The sequence below is a fragment of the Phragmites australis genome, chromosome 20 (genome assembly GCF_958298935.1).
Source record: "Phragmites australis chromosome 20, lpPhrAust1.1, whole genome shotgun sequence".
NCBI lineage: Eukaryota > Viridiplantae > Streptophyta > Magnoliopsida > Poales > Poaceae > Phragmites > Phragmites australis.
The window spans coordinates 9,858,635-9,880,017 of record NC_084940.1 but is presented as its reverse complement, the minus strand read 5'-3'; the positions used below and the strand labels follow the sequence as shown (position 1 = coordinate 9,880,017).

General features: G+C 41.9%; 2 protein-coding genes across 4 annotated transcripts; one reads left to right on the top strand and one right to left on the bottom strand.

Moving 5' to 3' along the window:
* The first annotated feature begins 8,641 nt into the window (after positions 1 to 8,641).
* Positions 8,642 to 13,208, top strand: LOC133901654 (probable ubiquitin receptor RAD23). 3 transcript variants are annotated; one of them, XM_062343089.1, is made up of 11 exons: positions 8,642 to 8,826; positions 9,671 to 9,832; positions 10,184 to 10,237; positions 10,785 to 10,858; positions 11,279 to 11,329; positions 11,501 to 11,678; positions 12,017 to 12,154; positions 12,240 to 12,353; positions 12,441 to 12,559; positions 12,641 to 12,716; positions 12,841 to 13,208. In XM_062343089.1, exons 1-11 carry the CDS (start codon positions 8,761 to 8,763, stop codon positions 12,985 to 12,987), a joined length of 1,179 nt encoding a protein of 392 aa, XP_062199073.1. In that variant the 5' UTR covers positions 8,642 to 8,760; the 3' UTR covers positions 12,988 to 13,208. The 3 variants fall into 3 exon arrangements, with proteins under 3 accessions (XP_062199073.1, XP_062199074.1, XP_062199072.1); XM_062343088.1 differs by having other exon boundaries at positions 8,643 to 8,826; positions 11,267 to 11,329; XM_062343090.1 differs by lacking the exon at positions 11,279 to 11,329.
* Positions 13,209 to 13,367: 159 nt separating this feature from the next.
* On the bottom strand, positions 13,368 to 18,191 carry LOC133901653 (uncharacterized). The gene is made up of 7 exons (XM_062343087.1): positions 17,914 to 18,191; positions 16,338 to 16,490; positions 16,174 to 16,240; positions 16,016 to 16,099; positions 15,788 to 15,909; positions 15,628 to 15,695; positions 13,368 to 15,167 (listed from the first exon to the last, which is right to left on the bottom strand). The coding sequence occupies exons 1-7, from the start codon at positions 18,060 to 18,062 to the stop codon at positions 13,738 to 13,740; spliced, it is 2,073 nt and encodes a 690-aa protein (XP_062199071.1). The 5' UTR covers positions 18,063 to 18,191; the 3' UTR covers positions 13,368 to 13,737.
* Positions 18,192 to 21,383: the final 3,192 nt, after the last annotated feature.

Sequence of the window (21,383 nt, the reverse complement as noted above, 5' to 3'; positions counted from 1 at the left end):
TGCATACTGGTCGAATAACATCACTGTCGCTCTTTGCCTCCTAGAGAAACATAGAAGATTTATTAATCCTTCACTGCAACATTATGGCTCTATAACAAAGCACGAATCCTTGATTATTTAAGAAACATTAAACAAGTATTAAATATCACATTTATTTGACAAATATTACATAAATGTGTGCCAAAATTATTTGACAAACATTACATAAACTAAAAATAATTAAATTAACAATACAATGAATAATACATAATAGGAATTACTACAACCATAAAGGCAATAATACATGTGTCGTTAACAAGTACAAGTGCGCCGCATGCAATCCCAATGAGTGTACGCGTCTAGTAGGTGTGTGGCACTCATCTCAGTGGCCTATGCTGGCCCCTGCCTCGTGTTCCATTGCTCATCATCATCAACATTCTGCTCCGTGGGACCCCCACCGAACGTGTATCCCTCCCCGCTAACTCTGTCTTGCATGTACCATGAAGAAGGATCCTCATCCGGTAGTGTGGATGCCCCTAGAACGTGCTTTGACGAAGTTCGGTGTGCCGAAGGCTCACCCTGCTGGTACCACTATGAACCCCCAAGTGCATCAAGATATTGGGGATACTGTGAGTTGAGGAGCTCGATGAAGCTGGCGGTCTGCATTGCAGTAGCGCAGTCAAAATCACACATGCCGCTCCAGTCAGGCATCTGCTACGTGTAGTCGACGATGTCTTCGTGATGAGTCGATGCTGTAGGTGGAGATGTCAGCGTAGCTTGAGGAGGTTGTGTCCACTACGGAGCCTGTGAACCCAGTGTACACTACTCGGGCGCAGGAGCCTACGTGCACTCCTCGCGATGCTCTACAGCAGAAGGTGTCTCTCGTGACTGTGCCTGAACGGGTTCATCACAGGCACTGGACGAGCGCCTACTGTGGGAGGTACATGACGGGTCCATAGCTAGGTCATACCCCTTCTAACGCGGGATATAACCACCTAGACCACGTATAGCGGACATAAAGCGGGACCCTCTCATCCTCATGTAGTCACAGAGAGCATTCTGATCCCTCCACGTTGATGACCCACTTGCTTCCCTACAAGCTTGCTTCGCCTACGTATACATCTCGTACGCCTCTTCGGTCTGTATAAGATGAGGGTCATGTCAGTAATACAAAGGTTTAACCAATAAAAAATGTTATAAGTATCACAACAATTACCACAATATGAAGAAGATGGGCACAATCCTTGGGGGAGGGTCTGGGGTCCGAGTGTACAAGTTCGCTGAGTAAGGTGGCACGTGTGCGAGGACGGTGCTACGAAAGGTACTCACAGTACGTGGTGTCATCATATTGTCTAGCAGAAACGACGACATCCACCGCTGACTTCGTTCACCTCTATAGGTGCTCGGCATTCACTGGTGCCCATTCTCATATGCCTCTGCCCCCCTATACGCTCCTCCTGTACATGAACAAAACAGTTATAATTTATTAACATGGATCACCAAAGGTACTAGTACTACCTACAATAATACACTTACTCATGCGCTCGACCGACATATCGTGGAGGTGGTACTGGCACCACCTGTCGGTATCCGAACTGCCTCTGTACACACTCAGGACATTATGCTTCCACACTTTTCATTTACAACGAGAAGTATTTGGTCATCTATAAGTCTGAGTCACACCAATAATATGATGCGATGAGCTCTCTAGTTGCAATTACAGCCACTTGTGTCATATGCCATGGATCGCACTCCATGAGATCTGCGTTAAGGACATCCAAATCATTGATCACCTATGAGTAGCTATCATGGTCTTGTTGTTGACTCCATCTTAACTTGGCATGCATCCATCGATAGCCTATCGTAGGCCTCATATTATCTACAATGCCACTAGAGATGGGGATTGGATACTAGCTCTTGAGCACTTAAGGCCGACAAACTGGGTAGTACTCCCAGCCCCATAGTTATAAGAGGTGTAGGTAGCATGTAATTGATCCTCTTTTTTGTGATCACTGGGTTGCATCACACAATCCTCTGTACGTGGCAGACAGCACAATAGATCCCCAACTGTAAGATGTCGGCTCATAAGAATGTGACGCGAGCTGACTTGCTAATCATACAATATGGGGGACGATATAATCGTCTATTGTATTGTAGAACATGATGCATCCTAGTAGGACATACAAGTACATCTCATAGTGTTGTAAAACTATGGCCTCGTCCACATCCGGTGGACATGGGTCGAACTATGGTGACCCATGAATCCAGGACATGGAAAGATCAATATTCTTCTTGTCATATTGCATACCAAACCTACAAGATACAGATGGTCAATGAAGCTTGAATAACACTACAATATTTGAAGTGCATTACATAATAAATAATTATCTGCCCTCAACGTAACATTTCCACTGCTCCTTTGCTGGTCGTGAAACTACTAACGGGGCTACCCTGATTAGCAGCCCGGTTAGCATGGACACGTCCCTCAATGTCTTAGGATGCCATCGGTCGACGAGGCTTGTGAGCAATGGCTCCTCAATTGGCAGGAGAGGTGTCCTGCCACCACCCGCCATGGGAGCTTCGGTCATCACGAGAGAAAAAGGTAGTAGCCCTACCCGTGAGAGTGGCTTGTGGAATCGAGGGTCTAACTCCTTAATCGTGTGGACACTTCGGGCTCGCAACGGAAGCAACTGCAAAAAGTATTTAATACATGTACTAAGTTAGTAGCAAATTATCATGGAAATTAAAAATCACATATAATCGTGGTACCTGTTACCCTGTGAAAATCATATGTCCCATATGGTTCTCATCATACCGATATTGAAGAAGCTTGGGAAGACCACCATGAGACATGATAATGATTTTAAGCTACATGATTTAATAAGTAGGTAAATAACAAATTAGAATATATTATAAGCTTCATTATTCAATAAGTATGTGAATAACAAATTAGAATATATTACAAGCTTCATGGTTCAATAAATAGTTGAATAACAAGCTTCATTGTTCAATAAAAAAACATCGTATGTGGTGTCAATACAAAACGATATATTACACAACTAATAGATGAATAACAATTTAGAATACAAAATATGACTGCAAATAAATTCAAACAACAAACTAAAATGCAATTACTCTAATACACTACAGTTCCATAGTGGCCTGATAGTTTACTGGCAGGTCGGGCATATCCTCCTGTCATGGCCAAGTTGTTTTCAAAGTTTGCACTTGCATAGGCTGTCAACAGCATCTGTTTCATCCATGTTACCTCGCAACCTCGTGGCTTTAGATCTTTCAGGATTTGTGTATCGTGCTCGAGATAAGGTACCCACTTAGGTCTCTCGATCGCTTTGTAGCTTCTTTAGACGTTGAAGGACCACATATTTAGAAGTCATGTGTTCCTCAATGCATAGATCATGAAGTACGGTGCTACATACTATGATCTATTATTGCCACTCATGTCACTGCAAGCAGCTAAGACATGCGAGCACGGGATATGATGCAGTTTTGGCTTATTGCATGTGCATTTCACCTCGTGAGGCCCAAGTTGACATTTCTACACGATGTCCTCTGCGCTATACCCTGAAGCATACCTATAGTGGCAAATGACTTCGAATTCATTGTTGGCCAGGTCGTAGATCCTTGTTCGATGAAATTGTGCCTTGTTCCTCCTTCTGAATATGATTTCCTCCACCCTAGGTGCGAACCGCGTGCTGTAATTCATAGCAGCTTTACCACAGTCTCAAAAGTAGTCCGTATTTCTATAGAATGTAAGCTCAATGATAGCACACAACGGGAGGCCCCACACTCCCTTTAGGATATTGTTGAACGTCTTCGCTATGTTCATTGTCATGATGGTGTATCTAACATGGGATATAATAATTTTAGAATGCCTATTTGTGTAAGAAAGGATACAATACAATCAGTTAAATTCTATGTGCTAGCTTGACACCATGAGTGTCATGGATTAGGGCCCAACGCTCCGCCGGCTTCCCCGCTATCCACTGGCTGAACGTAGCACGTGAATAGCTAACGATTGTTTATCCCCAACCATTTGCATTCGCAGATGGTCCTCATGTGCTTGTTGATCTACTATCATTTTGCGAGTGGTCTCGTTTAACTCTCTCCATATCTCTTTGAACTTCGTCTGTTGGTTCTGTAGACACAACCTTTTGAATATCTTTACAAGAGACTTCCTATGATACCTTGTGTACAGGTTCACCCCCATGTATTGCACGCACCATCTTCTCTCCACATCAGGCCGTGTAATGGAGTTATTTGTGCTATCATGCAGCACGTCCAACGCATGCAGAACGCCCTTGTTGCGGTCTGAGATGATGCAAACTCGTTCCCTGTTTTCCACGACACGTGTCCTCACCAAAGTGAGAACTACAGCCAGCTATCATTGTTCTCACTTTCAACCATGCAAAGGCGAGAGGATGATCTGATTATTTGCATCTGCCACTATCCCTGTCATAAGGATATCATATTACTTGATGCTAAGAAATGTGGCATCTACACATAGAACCGGTCTACAATGTCTGAAAGCTTCGATGTATTATCCAAAGGACTAGAATAACCTAATGAGGTATCGATCAGTGGTATTGTATGACCCATCCTCTAGCTTGATTGGCTCATCCGTCATGGCTCATTGAGTCTCTGGATTCGTCATGGCAATCTTCTGTAGTAGCCTCAGAGCATAGTTGTAAGACTCCTTAAAGCTTCCAAACATCATCTTCAACACCTTCTGCTTTGCTCGTCACGCGGTATGGTAATTGATCAGCATACCCGTGTTAGTCTGCACCTCCTCCATAATAGATTTTGATGACAAACAAATATTCGTGCCAACAAGAGTGATGAGGAGTTTGGCTATGAACCTCGTATCAACGGCGTGGCTCACATTCCTAATAGCCTCTTCGCTGCATGTATGTGGTGTCTATTGGTCATAAAATAGTTCTCATATTTCGACATATGTGCTCGTACAAAGTAAGGACAATCCGGGTACTTGATACACCTAACCTCATACTCTGTAAGGTTAGACCGAGCGCACTTGTAGTCCCTTCTTATCCTTACAGTATAGCTGCTAATAAAGTGGATGACCTGCCCCTGTTATGAAATTGTTGCCCGACTTGTATGTCACTATTCTGGTGTCTCCAGTTAGATAATGTGTTATACTCAACAACGGCATAATCCAGCAGCCCAGCACCACGAAAGTACTAGATCACAAGCATCAGGTCATCATTGTCAATAGCTTCTTCATCCCGCTACCACTAGCTTCATCATTCATGCATCATGCATCTACCTTAGAATGGTCCATTCTAGCTCCCTCTCTACCAAAACTACCTTCCCAACATACCCTCCATCCTCTTCATGCTTCACCTTACAATAGTCGTAGCACTATATTTACGTACACCTTCATATCAAAGTTCTACTCCAATATCTTGTGTGAGTACAAATCTCATGCGTTATTTTTTTTCATCTCAAACAACTTATGAACAACGACCGAGCTATTTGGAACAAGCCGTGGCCGCACATCCTTCAGGACAACAATATGAGATTGCTGGTTCACACGCAAAAGGCTCATAACACGTGATTTCAGGCCATCTAGGTCTTTAGGTACCTCAACTAAACTCTCTATATGCTGGCAATTCTGAATTGTTACGAGCCTCCTGTGCAAAACTGTGGGACATTCTCTGTAATAAATATAGAACGTCATATTCTCTGCTATAAGTATTAATTAAATACATAATTTAAGTACTTATTATAACTCGCGCTACTGCTTCTCCTCGTCTCCGGCTAATTCTCCTCTCATCGTACTGCTGCTAATCCTCACCTCACGCTGCTTCTCCTCTTCATGCGCTGCGCTGCTGCTTCTCCTCTCCTCCCTTGCTCGCGCTGCTCGTCTACTCTCGGTCGTGCTGCAGCTCCGTATAGCGAAACACAGCAGTGCGCTCGCATTTTGTAGTGAAACACGGCAGCGCGTGTTCAAAAAGGCAGCAAAAACGAAACGAGGCGACGTGACCTGCCACGCCAAAAGCACCGACCGACGTGACTGGCACTTTGGGCCGGCCTGTATTCGGCACCTCAGGTACCTCAAGTACTAGAATCAATTTTTCGATATTTGAGGTACCGAATACATATACTATATTTATAAATACATCGATATATTATCTATTTTAGCAAATACGGTTACTTCTGTCACCTATTTTTAGATTTTTGCCTCTTGATCAATGCTCAAACGTGTTCGTATACCATCTTATACCACAACCTCATAGGTACACACATGCAAAAACATGTGCACCAAACACCGGCGCACACACCTTGGGTTGTGCACTTCGTAATCCAACCAAAAAAACCAAACCAAACATGTTAACTTAGTTTGAGAATTAAAAAGTATAAACCGGCTTTTTCAGTTTTCAGTTCGAGAAAGTACGGTCAGTTTTCAGTTTTTTTATAAATCGTCTAAAAATTGAATTAATTGAACACACTGATTGCCTATGAGCTGTTCGAGTCTTGTTCTTCAATATCTTATTGCGTTGTTTGACTCAAGTCTAGCAAAGAACAACTCCACAAGGTAAACACTAGTCACCAGACGGTAGATGCGGAGACGTCGACCACCGTCACCGCAACCCGCAACACACAAGCAGACATCGTGTTGCGCCGCCGCTGCCGCACCCTCCCTCCCCCCCCCCCCCCCCCGCCGTGCGCCATGTCTCAACCACTTCCCAGTAGGGCCCTCCTAGATCTGGGTGCGTGGTATTGCTGGTATGATACCGTAGTGGACTAGTTAGTGGTTTCTACAATATTTTTTCATTTCAGAGTATGGACCTAATTGACTATAAAAAATTAGGAATGAACATGTCAGTTTTTACTGAGGGCTTTATTTTGAATTTTGGATTCAACCTCTCTCATTTGTGAGCAGATTTTTTTTTTCTGTATGTGCGGTGTGGTGTTGGTTAAAAGATTTTTTGTTCTTTATGACTGTATGTGCGGTGTGTTTCAGTTTTTTTTTTTTTACTATTGAGTCAACCAAGTCTGGTTATTTTTTGTTAGATTGAATCTGTCAGTGGTTTCTAATGGGCAATGGCTGTCTTGCTTCTTCCTTTGATCCACAAAATAGCCTTGGTCAGTGGTCACGTAGCCACATGCTCAGTTGGTGGTTGCTTGGTGCTTGCTATTGCAGATCGATTGGATTTTGGCTGCCGGGAAATTGTAGTCTTACCAGTTACCAATTGATACAACGGAAACAGAGTCAATAGGATGTGCAATGTAATTTCCTTCTCGATCTTTTTTGCCGAATACCAATTGATACTTAGTACTTACCAGTTACCAATTGTTTATGTTTCGGGGTTTTTTGGCATTTCGGATGTCCGAGTCTCATAATATAGCTATTATTCATCTAGTGCTGGTACGGGGTCAGTGGATGATGAAACTATTAGACCAGAGGAAGCTGAAGCATTTAAAACAAGCCATCAAAAAATGGCTGCCAGATCAGAGGTGTGGAAGCACTTCATACGACTGAAAGATGACCTAGACCATACTAAGTGTCACTATTACCCTTCGATGTTTTGCTGCAAATTGACCAAGAATGACACATCCTCTTTGAGGTCTCATATGAAAACTTGCAAGAAACAACCTGATAGAAACAATTCAGCACAAGCACAATTAAGCTTTCAACATAATACAGATGGTAGTTCTTCTCTAGTTACTTGGCAATGGAATGCTGAAGCAGTTAGAAAAGCTTTTGTACGTATGATTGTCATAGATGAGCTTCCCTTTATGTTTCCAGAAAAAGAAGGTTTTATGGACTTCATGTCTATTCTACCTCCTGCCTGAACTGACTTGAATGAAATAGCTGTAGACATGTAGTGATGTCTAATGAAATGTGCCCGTGTGTGGCATTAGCGCGTTACGTCTTCTCATTCTCAATTCGCGTCAAATTTGGTAGAAATGGTATGCACAAATCCACCCAGAGCATAGACTTGATCGGTCACCGCATCTCTATCCATTAACCCACACCGAACCGAAATATATTGGTATTAACAGATCTCGAACCGTATTTTATAAAATATCATATTTACTGAAGTAATAATATCGTATTAACCAAAATAACGAATACACTAAACTAAAATAACCGAACGAACATTGCTACATCCACCCAACCAGAGTCGTTGTTCGTCTCAAAGCCCAACCATACCTTTCAGAAACAACAACACCTATATAAATTTGTAATACTTAGAGGCTCGTTTGGATTTTGGGATATGAGATGTGGAAAAGAAAAATAAGCTTCTAAAATTTAATCTTACGATTTATTTGTTTAGTTTTAGATCGTGGTTTTCAGTTTTTTACAATCTAAAACTAAAATAAAGAAACAACTTTTTATCATATTTTTTATAATCTATTTGTTGGATTGTGAAAATCTAATAAACTAGTTTATCTCAACTTTTACATAATATAAAAATTCATTTTACTGAATTACATATAACTTTTTTAAATTTATCATCTAATTATTTTTACAATTCAGTTTTTTACCACCCACGACCTTAATCTTCCTCTCATTTCTAATTTTCTATCCTAACCCTCCATTTATTTTCTAATCCATATCCCACCTCTTTTTTCCCCAGTCGCCAAACGAGGGCTCGACCAGCAAAAGCGCCCTTTCGCTCAGGGGCCGAAATAGAAAACTCGAAGGGGAAAAAAACTCGCCTTCCTCTCGGCTCTCGCCTCCTCCCCTCCGCCTCCCAACCCTCGAGCGAAGGCGGCGGCGTGGCGGCGGGCGAGATGAAGGTCTCCGTGAAGACGCTCAAGGGCTCCAGCTTCCAGATCGAAGTGGGCCCCGAGGACAAGGTACCTGTCGCTCGCCGCCTCCCGATCTGCCTCCGTGGTTATAGATTGGCGCGTTGCTTCGCGAGATTGGGGGTTGCCTCTTGGGCTCGTCGTGGCGAGGGGGCGTCGCTTCGATAGATTTGGACTGCTTGTTAGATTCGTCGGCGAGATTGGCGTGCGGGGGGACAAGGTGTGGAAGCCGCAAGCGAAGTTGGCGTGAACCCAATCTGTAGGTTGTTGGGTTGGCTCCAATGCGAGTGGAAAGCAGAGAGCTGTTGCCGGGTTTGCTTGGAGGGATACGGTGGCTTGGGTGCTTTCGGGGTGACAGTTTCGGTTCAGATGGCGCAGGGACGTTTTTAGGCTTTAATCCATTGGTTGGTTGCTAGGTGCTCGATCCGTTGATGGTATTTTAAGTTTCTGCAGGTTGTATGTTCGATGTAAAATCTTGGGTAAGCGTGTGGTAGTGTGAATCTCCTCGTTCTGGTGTATTTGTTAGCAATTAATGCTTAGATGCCGCTATCAAGTAATGGCTAGAGGTCTCACTACTGTGAGCTATGTTTTGACAGCCGTGAAGCTTTGGTTTCTATGCAGCCTTTAGGATGTAGTACCGGATCTTGCATATGTGGTAATATGGTCGGAGTAATTAGAGTTATCAAATACGTGCATGAGTCAGCTGTCACAAAATAAACCTTTACAATGTACGAGTTTTTTAGTTCACATCCTTTGATTTTGTTGTCTATCGAATGAGGTTGTAGATAATCCTATCTTAGGTCCTATAAGGATCTTTCCTGGTTTTTTTGGATCCTGTACAAACAGTAAACTGGTGACATTGCTAGTACGCAACTGACACAATTTCTTCAAACAGGTTGCAGATGTGAAGAAGCACATAGAGAGTACACAAGGGCAGCATGTCTACCCAGCTGACCAACAAGTGCTCATACACCAGGGGAAGGTGCTCAAAGATGACACAACATTGGAGGAAAACAAAGTGGTCGAAGACAACTTCCTCGTCATTATGCTTAGACAGGTAGGCTACCATTTTGATACTCTGAGTAATACATGACAGAAATCATATATAGCATACTAATTCACTGGATGAAAGTTTCTTGTTAAGATATTATATCTCCAACTGTCAGAATGCACTTTGTTGCTTTGAGAGAATCAGTGGTTCACTTTCTATGGTTGCGGACTAATCAGAAGCGTATGTTTATATGGACATAAAACCGCCCAGTAGCCTTTTCCCTGCTTTTTATATAAGACTAGCTGGCTAGTATGAATATACAATGTCTACAGTTGCTTCAGGAATGATTTATATTATTCATTACCAGATATCTCCTTTCATTTCATTTTCTAACTGGAAGTCTGTAACCTTTCACAGAACAAGGTCTCATCTAGTGCAGCACCAGCTACATCCAAGGCACCCTCAAATCAGGTGAGAGGTTAGAATGGTTGTGTCAGACTGGTTACATTTCACTATTTGTTTTCATTTTCTTTCAATAAACAAATTTCCTTTACCTGTAACATATACCAGAAACTCTGTTGAAAATTACTCTTTTATATATATTTGCAAAAAGATCTTTTCCACATAATACTCCAAAAAAGTATGGCACAGTTTTAGTTTATCTAATAGGCAAAACGTAGATGAGGTCTGCTGAACCATGTCCTTATCAAGAATACCATCATGAATAACTGGCTCCCTCATTATAGCTGCTAAGATGACTGTTTCTTTCAATTAACAGTTACCAGAGCTAAATTTTTAAGCCAATTAAAATGGTTAAACTTCAATGGAAATGTTCTGAGTTACGAGCTTGTAACTGGATGAATCCCTCCTCCCCAATCTGTTCATGTTTATTTTGTTTTGTAAAATCATTAATTCCTTTATCCAAATATTTATGCTCGAGTTTGTAACGCTGCAGCCTACAAGGCATCCTGATTTTTTTGCTGTTGATTTTAGACTTTAACTTAAGTTACTTTTGCAGGCACCCCCTACTCAGACAGCCCCTGCTGCTCCTGCACCTCAAGCAACAGCTGCCCCAGCTGCACCAGCACCTACGTGAGTTTCTAACTCAACCTTAGGGTAAAGTCTGATTTATGCGAGGGCTTACTGTCACTGTGCAGATCCTTTTCAATTGGTTATATTGAGTCACCTTCAGGTCTTTCTTTTGTTCTACTTATGTCAACATAGCAAATGCAATAGTGGTTTCAAAAGATGACCTTTTTATTCTATATTAGATTTTGGATTGTAGCCAAATAAAGTTAGGTTGTGTTGAGTGTGATACCTTGACACTGTAGATGGCATGCTGTAAGAGTACAGATTATCTTTCATCTTTTTTCAGAGCCTTTGTCAGCTTGAGTCAAGTTGAAACAATGCGATAAAAAATTAGTGTAATGGCCAGTGACTGGTTTGTACTATTATTGTCATTGCCAGCTAACTCTATCCTTATTACATTTACTGAATTAGTGTACCTGTCAGTGCTCCTGCTCCAACTGCCACAGCCTCCCCTGCTCCTGCTGTCGCTGTATCGTGAGTTCCTTATTTTTCTTCTTTCCATCTTAGATAATTTAATTACTCTCATAAAAGAAAGCATAATGTGAATTCCTGTTTGAGGATGTATCAATGATTTCTGTTAAGAATAGCTGCTAAAAGTTGTTAATCTCAGTTCACATAATCTCTTTGATGTTGTCACTTGAACAGCACCGAAGCAGATCCTTATGGTCAGGCTGCCTCAAACCTTGTTGCTGGCAGCAACTTAGAGGCAACAATTCAATCAATTCTCGAAATGGGTGGTGGGACATGGGACAGAGACACTGTGCAACGTGCTCTACGGGCTGCATTCAACAACCCAGAGCGGGCTATTGAATATTTATATTCTGTAAGAATGATTTTTTTCTCCCTTACTAGCTTGGGTCTTCCTTGATGATGAGCTCTCAGTATTGCACAATTTCATAAATACTTGTAGCTAGTGAGTACGGTATGTCTTGCTTACATTAGATTGAGTGAGGCTGCATGATGTTTAAACTGTAAAGCTTACATTAGATTGAGTGAGGCTGCATGATGTTTAAAGTGTAAATTTGTTGATTCGTATCTCTTTCAGGTGATTTCATTTCATTTTGAAGCTTAGCTGGCTTCCTAATCCACAACATGCCGACAAAATTTTGGCTTGCAGATGGTTTATTGCACATTAATATTCTTTCATCTTTTATTATTTAGGGGATTCCTGAGCAGATGGAGGTTCCTGCACCAACTCCGAGTTCTCAGCCAGCTAATCCTGTCCAAGCTTCACAACCAGCTCAAGCTGCAGTGCCTTCCACTGGACCAAATGCTAGTCCCTTGGACCTCTTTCCTCAGGTACTCCCCCCCCCCCCCTCTGTCTCTCTCTCTCTCTCTCTCTCTCTCTCTCTCTCTCTGATGTTTGCCCTTGTTTAAATTGCAGGCCCTTCCAAATGCTTCCACAAATGCTGGAGCAGGAAATCTTGATGTTTTGCGTAATAATGCACAGTTCCAAAGCTTGCTTGCTTTGGTGCAGTCTAACCCTGCAATTTTACAGGTTTTCTGGTTGTGTTGCCTTACCTCTTTTTCCCAAACAACCCACCCCTTTTTGCAGCCCAGTGACCCATGAATCATCCATGTGCAGCCATTGCTTCAAGAACTGGGGAAACAAAATCCGCAGATTATGCAGCTGATTCAGGAGAACCAAGCAGAGTTCCTGCGCTTGATCAATGAACCAGTTGAGGGTGATGAAGAGAATGAAATGTTTGCACTTCTTCCTTGTGTTGCCCATGTTTTTACTTATGCCACCCACGTTGTTTGATATTCTTGTACTTTCTGATCCAGGGACATGCTAGACCAGATTGCAGATGCAGCTCAGACCATAGCGGTTACTCCGGAGGAGAACGAAGCTATACTTCGTGTAAGTCAATGGATCTTGAGAAGTGGCACACGAGCCCGCATCTGCATTTTCGCAGACTTGCCGTGGTGACCTTCATGCTCATTTATCATGTAACATGATAACAACGTTGTGTTCTTGTATGCAGCTTGAAGCGATGGGCTTTGACCGGGCACTTGTTCTGGAAGTGTTCTTTGCTTGCAACAAGAATGAGGAGCTGGCCGCCAACTACCTCTTGGACCACATAAACGATTTCAACGACGACGACGGGCCGCTTGGCGGAGGGCCACTATAAGAAGGCGGAACACTTCTCAAGCTCTGCATCATGCGAAGGCTGTAGGAGCAGGCTTAGGAAAACCTTTTTTGGATTTGTCTCATCCGTTCGTTACCGCTGGTCCTGAATTCTTTTCTGTTTGGCGATGCTCTTTAGTACATAACTCTAGATTACCATTACAGACAGACTTTATAATGGGATACAAAGGTCATGGATCAGTTTTACTGGGTCTGATTTTCTTAGTTTTTTACGGATTGCGTGGTTGTTTATTTCTTTTCATGCCCATGTTTATTACTGTTTAACCGCGATGTCATGGATTCTCTACTCTCTTAGGGGAAAAAACACTCGCAGATTCCTGCTACATAAAATTCTCTCGATATATCAAGTGTGGGTGCAAACAATGATGCAACATGCCTAATGGAGTATGACATACACATCCATGCATTCAGGCTGTTGCACTAGCAATGTGGCATCATGTCCACCAAACAGTTCAACGTTACATGCCACTTTTAAGAGCTCCATGCCTCCTAGACATGTATGCTAGAGTGGTTCAAATGGTGCGTTTGTAACACTAGTCATAAGCTACTTCACTATAGTAAGAACTAGCCGTACTTATGTCAGTTCCAAAATACTATGACCTACTGTTAACATCCAATGAGCTGGTTGCTCATCCATACAACACCCTGCATGTTGCACGATCACTACCAATAAGCCCAGCAACGCAGCAAGCATTCAAAATGCTAAGCATTTCATCATCGAAAAGCGGTAAGGTCAGTCATCATCTGAAATATCTATTATGCCAGGGCCAATGCTTTGATCTGGAGGAATCAAGCCAAGTGGATCTGCTGGTTGAAGTGTAACAATATCCAAGCATGGAGCTGGTGGCTGGGACTGATCCTCGGTGGCTTTTTGAGTCACGACCTGGTCAACGCCTGAGCATGGAGATGGTGGCCGGGACAGTTGCGCCGATTCATCTTTACGAGGCTCAGTCATGATTCTGTGGCTACTGACCGAGACATTTATCCCAGAGTCTTCCAAGGAAGCAAAGTTAATCTTCTTTGATAGTGAATAAGTCCGAATTCTTGCTCTTTCTTTTTTTCTTAGCTCTGTTCTTTTGTTTAAAAGGGGCTCGGTTGATCCACTCGATCTGTCTGATTCATAGTAATCCAGATACACGCTCATCACAGCATACTCCTTTTCGCTAGCGGGTTTCCTTTTGCATTTACTCTTTTGCTTCTTCGACGCAACAAAGCTTGATTGCTTCAGTTTACTTTGAGGAGCAGCAGGCAGAACAGTTGCTTTCTGAATGTCTTCAGCTTCATGCCGTTTGCGTGCCTTCTTTGAAGAGCTTCCATCGAGTGCTCTTGAATTGCTGCAACCCACTGGAGAGAAAAGTTCATTCTTCTCTGGGGCAACCAAGTTCTGCTTTGGTTTTCTCAGAGAACAGGTTTTCTGAGTGCTTTCAGGATTATGCTGCTTGCGTGCTTTCTTAGAGGAGCTACTTTGCGGTGATTGTGCATTGCCGCAATACAATAGAGGGAGTAGCTTGTTATTCTCCGATGCAACCAAGTCTTCCTTCAGTTTCAGGTTTCCCTGGGTTGCAGCAGGGGGGACACTGGATTTCTGAACATCCTCAAGCTTTCGCCGCTTGCCTGCCATCTTTGAGGTGCTACTTCCCAGTGATTTTTTATCATTACAACCGAGTGAAGAGAAAAGATCATGCTTCTCCGATGCAGCCAAGGATTGGTTCAGCTTCAATTTCCTCGGAGAGCTAGCAAGCAGACCACTTGGTTTTCGAATGTCTTGCTTCAGTTTTCCCTGGATCGTAGCAGGAGGAACACTAGGTTTCTGAACATCCTCAAGCTTACGCCGCTTGCCGGCCATCTTTGAGGTGCTACTTCCCGGTGATTTTGTATCATCACAACCGACTGGAGAGAAAAGTTCATGCTTCTCCGATGCAGCCAAGGATTGGTTCAGCTTCAGTTTTTGACCGTCTTCAGGCCTATGCCTCTTGCCTGCCTTCTTCGAGGAGCTACTTCCTTGTAATTTCACACTGCTGGCGCTCGCTAGAGAGAGAAGCTTGCCTTCTGGTTTTGGTTTTGTGGCAGTAGCATTCTCCTGCAATGCGGCTGCATCTGATTCTTGACTAGCTCCTTGTGACTTGGACATTTCAGATGTGCAAATCAGACGCAACTGTGTACCTGAAGAAGGTACGCCGTGAGTTAATATGTTAACATGAACTTACAAGAATGATTAGGACTAAAAGGTTCGCTATGACAAAGATTATCTCTTGAGTCCATTTTAAAGTCTACATTGTCATTAAAAAATAACACTATACAATAATTGTGGAATTACCAGAGTTTACAGAATGACATAATATTAAACAATAAATTCCACTAAAGTAAGGTGTTTATTATAATATGCTCGATTGCTTAAGGAAAATGTCAAGTATGAGCTCCCTATGTAAAAAGAATTATCACAGTACAACTTTTATAGTTGCACTGAGCGTAAAAACAATCATACACCTATAGGTGGATTAAGTATTACTGTATAAGGACAACCATTAAGTGCCAGCGCCATGTTTGGCTTCCATACTCTATATTGGATAGCTCAGGGTTTACAAACAAATGCATATTACGTAACTAGAAGTTGGACACACACCTCTCGGATCCTCCTTTTGATCTGTGTGCACTACTTTTGCATATGTACCACGACATCCCTTCTTGTGGCTGCAGAAAATAGCATAATCGGTCATCACAGACCTTTGCAGCCACTACTGGAGATATTTGCTAAGAGTTGGAGCAAACTTATACAGTCTTACTTGTGCCAGCGGCAAAGCATGTTCCGACAAGTGTCATCGTTGCAAACATTCTCAATGCAGCAGGCATCAGATGGAGGACCCTGATTTGAGGGCCTGACAAGTGTATCTCCACAAGATTTACACTGAAAAGTAGTGATTGAACAAGACAGATTTTGATAGCTGTAACACCTAAAAGAAATTTAATAACAAAAAAAGAGATACGGTAAAAAGAACAGACTTCAGAAGTACCTTCCACAGAAAAGTCTTGACGCTGCGGGGCTCTTCTGTACCAAAATCATGGCGGGTGGTGAGATTGTACCCACCACGCGGTCTCTGAAGCACAAACAAAAAAGAGAATTCGTCAAAGAGGCATATCAGTTTATAGGTTTTCCAACAGAAAGACCAACCTGATCATCCTCTATGGGGCAAGAGTTAATAGCATCCACCCAATCACGGAAAATAGGACCATGTGCGCTACATGAATTAAAAGAAAATCTGCGCATCAGGCAAGCAGGGCAGAGCTGACTGCAACTGGAGGACACAATTCTTAGTTAAGAACAAGAGCATTTACCGGTCCTTCCTTTGAAACTTTATGTATATGATTGCATGAATCATTTCATGCAGCAATGCTTTCTTCCGATCAGCAGTTGAGCGATATCTCAGCACAGGCTCAGAGAGTGTTATGGTATTTCTTGGTTTTGAAAAGGTAATGGATCCAAAAGAACTGTGCAGGCAATAAAAAAGTGTTAGTCCAAATTTATCATTCAAAACTTTACAAAGGAAATTTACTCATCGAGCGAAACATTATATAACTAACAATTTTGACTCCAGAATCAACAAATGATTTTAGATAGTCATGAAGGATCAGTACAAAAGCAAAAGCATCACCAAACTTCTTATTTTGGTTTCCAGTGATATTCCATCGTATCATACCTAAGGACAAATGTCCTATTAATTGTTCAATTCCGAGGTGACATTTATTTAATTAATACCGAAGTAGGACACTTTACACATAATAGCTTAATTAAACCCAATTATTGAACCTAGAAGCAGTAACAACAGAATCTTGGTCACCGATCATATACTTTTAGGTAGCATATGCAACAATTCAAAAACTTTTGTCATCAATTAATCTTCTTGCAGCCGTAAAGTACCAAGGGAAAGATAAACTTATGTTGTCCTTTGCTTCTCATTTCCTTTTCATACATGAATCATCAACGGGTTAGGGTGCATGTGGTGGAACCTGCCCACCCGGGAGTCCCAAACTTGGCATGGGTGCTCACATTTATAAATTAAAATGGCTAATCCTTGACGACTTACGTCCTGTTGGTATATAGGCTAGAAGTCGTACTTCATCTGAAAATCAGCGGATAGTAAAAAGAACAACTAGCCGCATGTCATATGTTTCGCGGAAATATAGAGTGAACTAAAAAAAACAGTGAAGCTTTTCCCCCTCTCCGAACATTTGCATGATCTCCCCTCAAGCCAGCAAGTTATCCCCTGTTATAATATGATCCCATCCCCAAAATTATAATTCAATAACTACCAGTATATATTATTGTAGTGCAGAAGTACAGATTAGCCAAACAAAGACGAATGTGAGTGGAAAAATTAGCACACAAAATCCAGTAAGAACAACAAAGAAAAGGACACTTTTTATGTGAATCCAAGTGCCAAATGTTGAAAAAATGAAATCTTTTGTGAGGATTACCAAGATCCTGAAGCTTCATGATCCTAGAAATTATTAGCCCACATAAAAGAAAAAAAACTAAACAAGAAACTGAAACCCTTAGAAATTGCTGAAAATGTTAAAAAAAAAAGAGAGAGAAAATGACGGAGTCGCCTTCTGCTTGGGTTTGTAACACCAAATCGCGCCCAATTTTTTTTAAAAAAAGAGCATCAGAGAGCAGCACAGGAAAATCAGAGCACCCAAATGTGCCCAAGTTATCCCAGCACAAAAAAAAAGTAATCCAGAAACATCAAAATGCTTCCTTTTTTGAGGCGAAAGGTACATGAAAAATCTTCAGAAAAAGAAACTAAAACCACACCCGAAATGCAGAACAAGAACGCCTAGTTGGGACCCCGAAGCGACGGCTTGAGCAGACGAACCGCCACCTCGGGAGTTGCAGGCAGCCAAGAAGCCCTACCTGCTGTTGATCGAGGAGCCCCAATGGACGGAGAAGCCGGCGGCGGCGAGCGCGCCCTGGAAGTAGAGCCCGTCGAAGTGATTGAACAGCACCCCCACGTCCGGATTGGGGTCTGCGAGGTCCGTCTCCTCCATCGCCTCCGTCTCCATGGCCGTCGATCGCCGCCGCCCAGCCCTCACTCGCACGGTACCGACGAGTAGTAGCAGAAGACCAACTCGCCTCTCCCCTCCCCTCCTCACCTCACTAGCGAGTGAACGGTTGCAACTGCGAGGAGGACGGAATCGGTTAACGCAAGAGGAGGGTTGTCGCTGACATATCGCCCTATTATACTGGGTTTTACGTATCAGCAATAACTAACTTATGATATTAAGTCAGACGAGCTCTGTAGATGGAAGGACAGAGATGGTCAAATGAGTTGTTTAAGTCGGCTCGGTACGGATCCGTCTAGATATGGTCTAACTACGATTCGGTCTGAGTGATCCTAGTAATATTACAGGCGTGTCGGTACACGTGCTGCCCCCTCGGTTCACGATACGGTCCATCGACGGGCCGTGCCGAGCCAGCAAGGGCACGATTGCGGCCCGCTGGCGCGATCGGTCCGACAGAGGCACGGTGCAGAGGCGGTTCGACGGCATGGCTGCACACCAACGGGTCGGTGGGCACGGTTGGCCCGTCGACACGGTTGGGCATACCGGTCCGGCAGCACTTCGAAAATAGAAAAAAATAAAAATAATAGTTATAAAATTCTAAAAAATAAAAAATACATAAAATATATAAAATAAGCTTTATTGATTGGTTGCCTCGTTAAAAACTTTTCTACTAAGAAGAAAAAAGAGTATAACCTAGGCCTATTTTTCAAAAAATTACATGATTTCATTAGAAACCCCAGAATTTTGCTTGCAATATTTGCATCCTTAAGTGTCCCGTTCTATTTGTATATCTGTCACCTAATTCATTGTTGCATATATTACACTTAGCAAATCTTACATATTCTCTATTAATTTCTCTAAAGACCTTCTCAAAATGCTACAACACCCATAACTATACACGCGAGTTCTCGACGTCTTATCCATGAATAGAAAATTGGAAATATAAAAATAATAGAATTGATTTGTTGAAGTGGGCAAGTGGCTTTGGGGTTTGGATCAGTGGGAGTTTGGCATGGAGCCATGGATGGATAGTGGCTATTTATAGGCCAAGAAAAATCATAAAAAATAAAAAATAATAGAGAGACATAATTAATTTTAAAAATGAGCTTTATTAATAGGTTACCTCATTAAAAACCTTTCTAGCAAAGAAAAAAAGTACAACATAGCTCAAAAAATTGGAAATTATACGTTCTCAAGTCTCAACAACATCTAGATACAAATTTTCCAATGAAGCTTAAGCTCAGTGTTCTCTGCAGTGTGTTGCATTCGCGCTTCAGCTTGTTCCCAGTCTTTTACTATGGTGAGTATTTCCACCATCTCACTTGTGAGATTTGTTCTTCTCTCTTCGATTATCTTTCCAGTAAGCCTAAAGGTAGTCTCAGAAGAAACTGTAGATACGAGAATCGTTAGCAAATCTCATGCTAACAGTGAAAGCACTGGATAATTCGTCTTGTGCTCATGCCACCATTGTAGTATGTTGAAATTTTCTTGTTCATAGCTGATAACGTCGCTGTCGATGAAGGTAGTTAGCTCCTCTCCAGATGTTGGAATTCCAGCGCTCGTAGTTGTAGATGATCGTGACGAAGAGTCTGAACTTCTTGATGAAGAACCTCCATCAAATATTTTTCCTCACGTTGTCATCTTCTTACTTGTTGTGGGTGCTAGTGGAGGTCGTTGCAAGCGAACTCCGGCATACTTTGTTTCATATTTACTATATACATTGAATAACTTAGAATGAACAATAGTATAATAAGTAGAATAATCATGGCCAAGAGCATCACCTAGAATTATGAGAACTCTATAAAAACTTGCAATTTTAGTTCTATGATCTAAAATAAAGGCAAATGCATATAACAAAGAAATTTCTTCCAATATTTTAAAAATTTAGATTTTATAGGAACTACACAATCTCTTAGAAGATTGTCATTTTCATACATGTTTAAATGAGTAGCAATTTCAATAATATTATACACTACTAAACAAGATGTTGGATAATAAAATCCTGATAAACTCATAGTTGAATCATAAAATTTTTTGAAGAAACTCTAGTATCCTTTCGATAACATACCAATGCGCTTTCGTGAGTAAAGTTTGACCCTCATGCTGATGATAGTGTGTATAAATAAACACACCAAATGTGCTCTTACATGGTATAATATTTTTGAGCATCAAGAAAGTAGAGTTCCATATTACCGGCATATCCACAGCAAACTTACGTGGACGCACACCCATTGCAACACAATATTGTTTATATGTTGCAATTCGTTGGATAGAGGAGTTTACAAAAGATATTGCAGTACGAAAATCATCTAGGTATTGCGACAACCTATTCAAACCAGATTTTACTATAAGATTGATAATATGACAAGCACATCGTTGATGTAACAATAAAAATTCAGCATATGTACTAAACAACGGAGTAAGAATATCCATGGCTCTAGAATTTGCACCGGCATTATCTAAAGTGATAGAAAATATTTTATTTGTGAGAACAAAGCCTTCAACTACTTGAGATATTTTTTCAACAATATTTTCACGGGTATGCGTGTTGTCAATCAACCTGAAACCTATTATTTCTTTTCTAATTCCCAATCATTATTAACAAAATGAGCAACAACACTAAGATAATCCTCTCTAGCCCTATCTGCCTATATGTCCGAGGTCAAAATAACTGAAAATGTATATGTTTGTAATATTTCTTTAAGCTTTCTACGACACGCATTGTAGTATTTTACTATATTTCTACTAGTTGTCTATCTAGAAACATGCGTGAACCTAGGATTATGAGCTTGCTTAATGTAATCTTCAAATGTAGGAGACTCACCGATGTTAAGTGGTAGATCCGCTCTTGCAATGAAGCGGCATAACTCTTTTCGAGCATTGGCAAAGTCATACTCCCAATGATGAATAGAGCCATCAGGGTTGTACTGCAGCACCGTCTATTTCATGGCTGCTCCACTCTTTCGCTTGCAAGTTGTGACGTGCCTCTTCAAATGTCCCGTTCCACCTGAGGGCTTTGCAGATAATTCATATTTGCAAATATAAGACCTAGCATACCTGACACTTACCCCATCTTTCTCTCCGTAGAACATTTCAAAGTCTTGCCAAATTTTGAAAGTACCAGCTCTTGATCTTTTAGAGCCGGTGTTGCTGATACGTGTGCACTTGTAGAGCCTGACGATGGAGGTGCTGCCACATCACCTGCATATGAACCAACCGCAGGTTCACCGTCGGGTCCATCATCACCTGCAGCACTCGTATCAAAGGGGTCGTAATCCCCTGTGAATCCTTGGAGAAAAGAATCATGATCAATGGATGTAT

Coding starts and splice junctions, on each gene's coding strand:
- LOC133901654 (XM_062343088.1), top strand. CDS start 8,761: ATGAAGGTCTCCGTGAAGACGCTCAAGGGCTCCAGCTTCCAGATCGAA. Junction 10,859..11,266: donor CCAGCTGCACCAGCACCTAC/GTGAGTTTCTAA, acceptor TTACTGAATTAG/TGTACCTGTCAGTGCTCCTG. Junction 12,717..12,840: donor AGAACGAAGCTATACTTCGT/GTAAGTCAATGG, acceptor TCTTGTATGCAG/CTTGAAGCGATGGGCTTTGA.
- LOC133901653 (XM_062343087.1), bottom strand. CDS start 18,062: ATGGAGACGGAGGCGATGGAGGAGACGGACCTCGCAGACCCCAATCCG. Junction 16,100..16,173: donor GCCCCATAGAGGATGATCAG/GTTGGTCTTTCT, acceptor TTTGTGCTTCAG/AGACCGCGTGGTGGGTACAA. Junction 15,910..16,015: donor TCAAGACTTTTCTGTGGAAG/GTACTTCTGAAG, acceptor ACTACTTTTCAG/TGTAAATCTTGTGGAGATAC.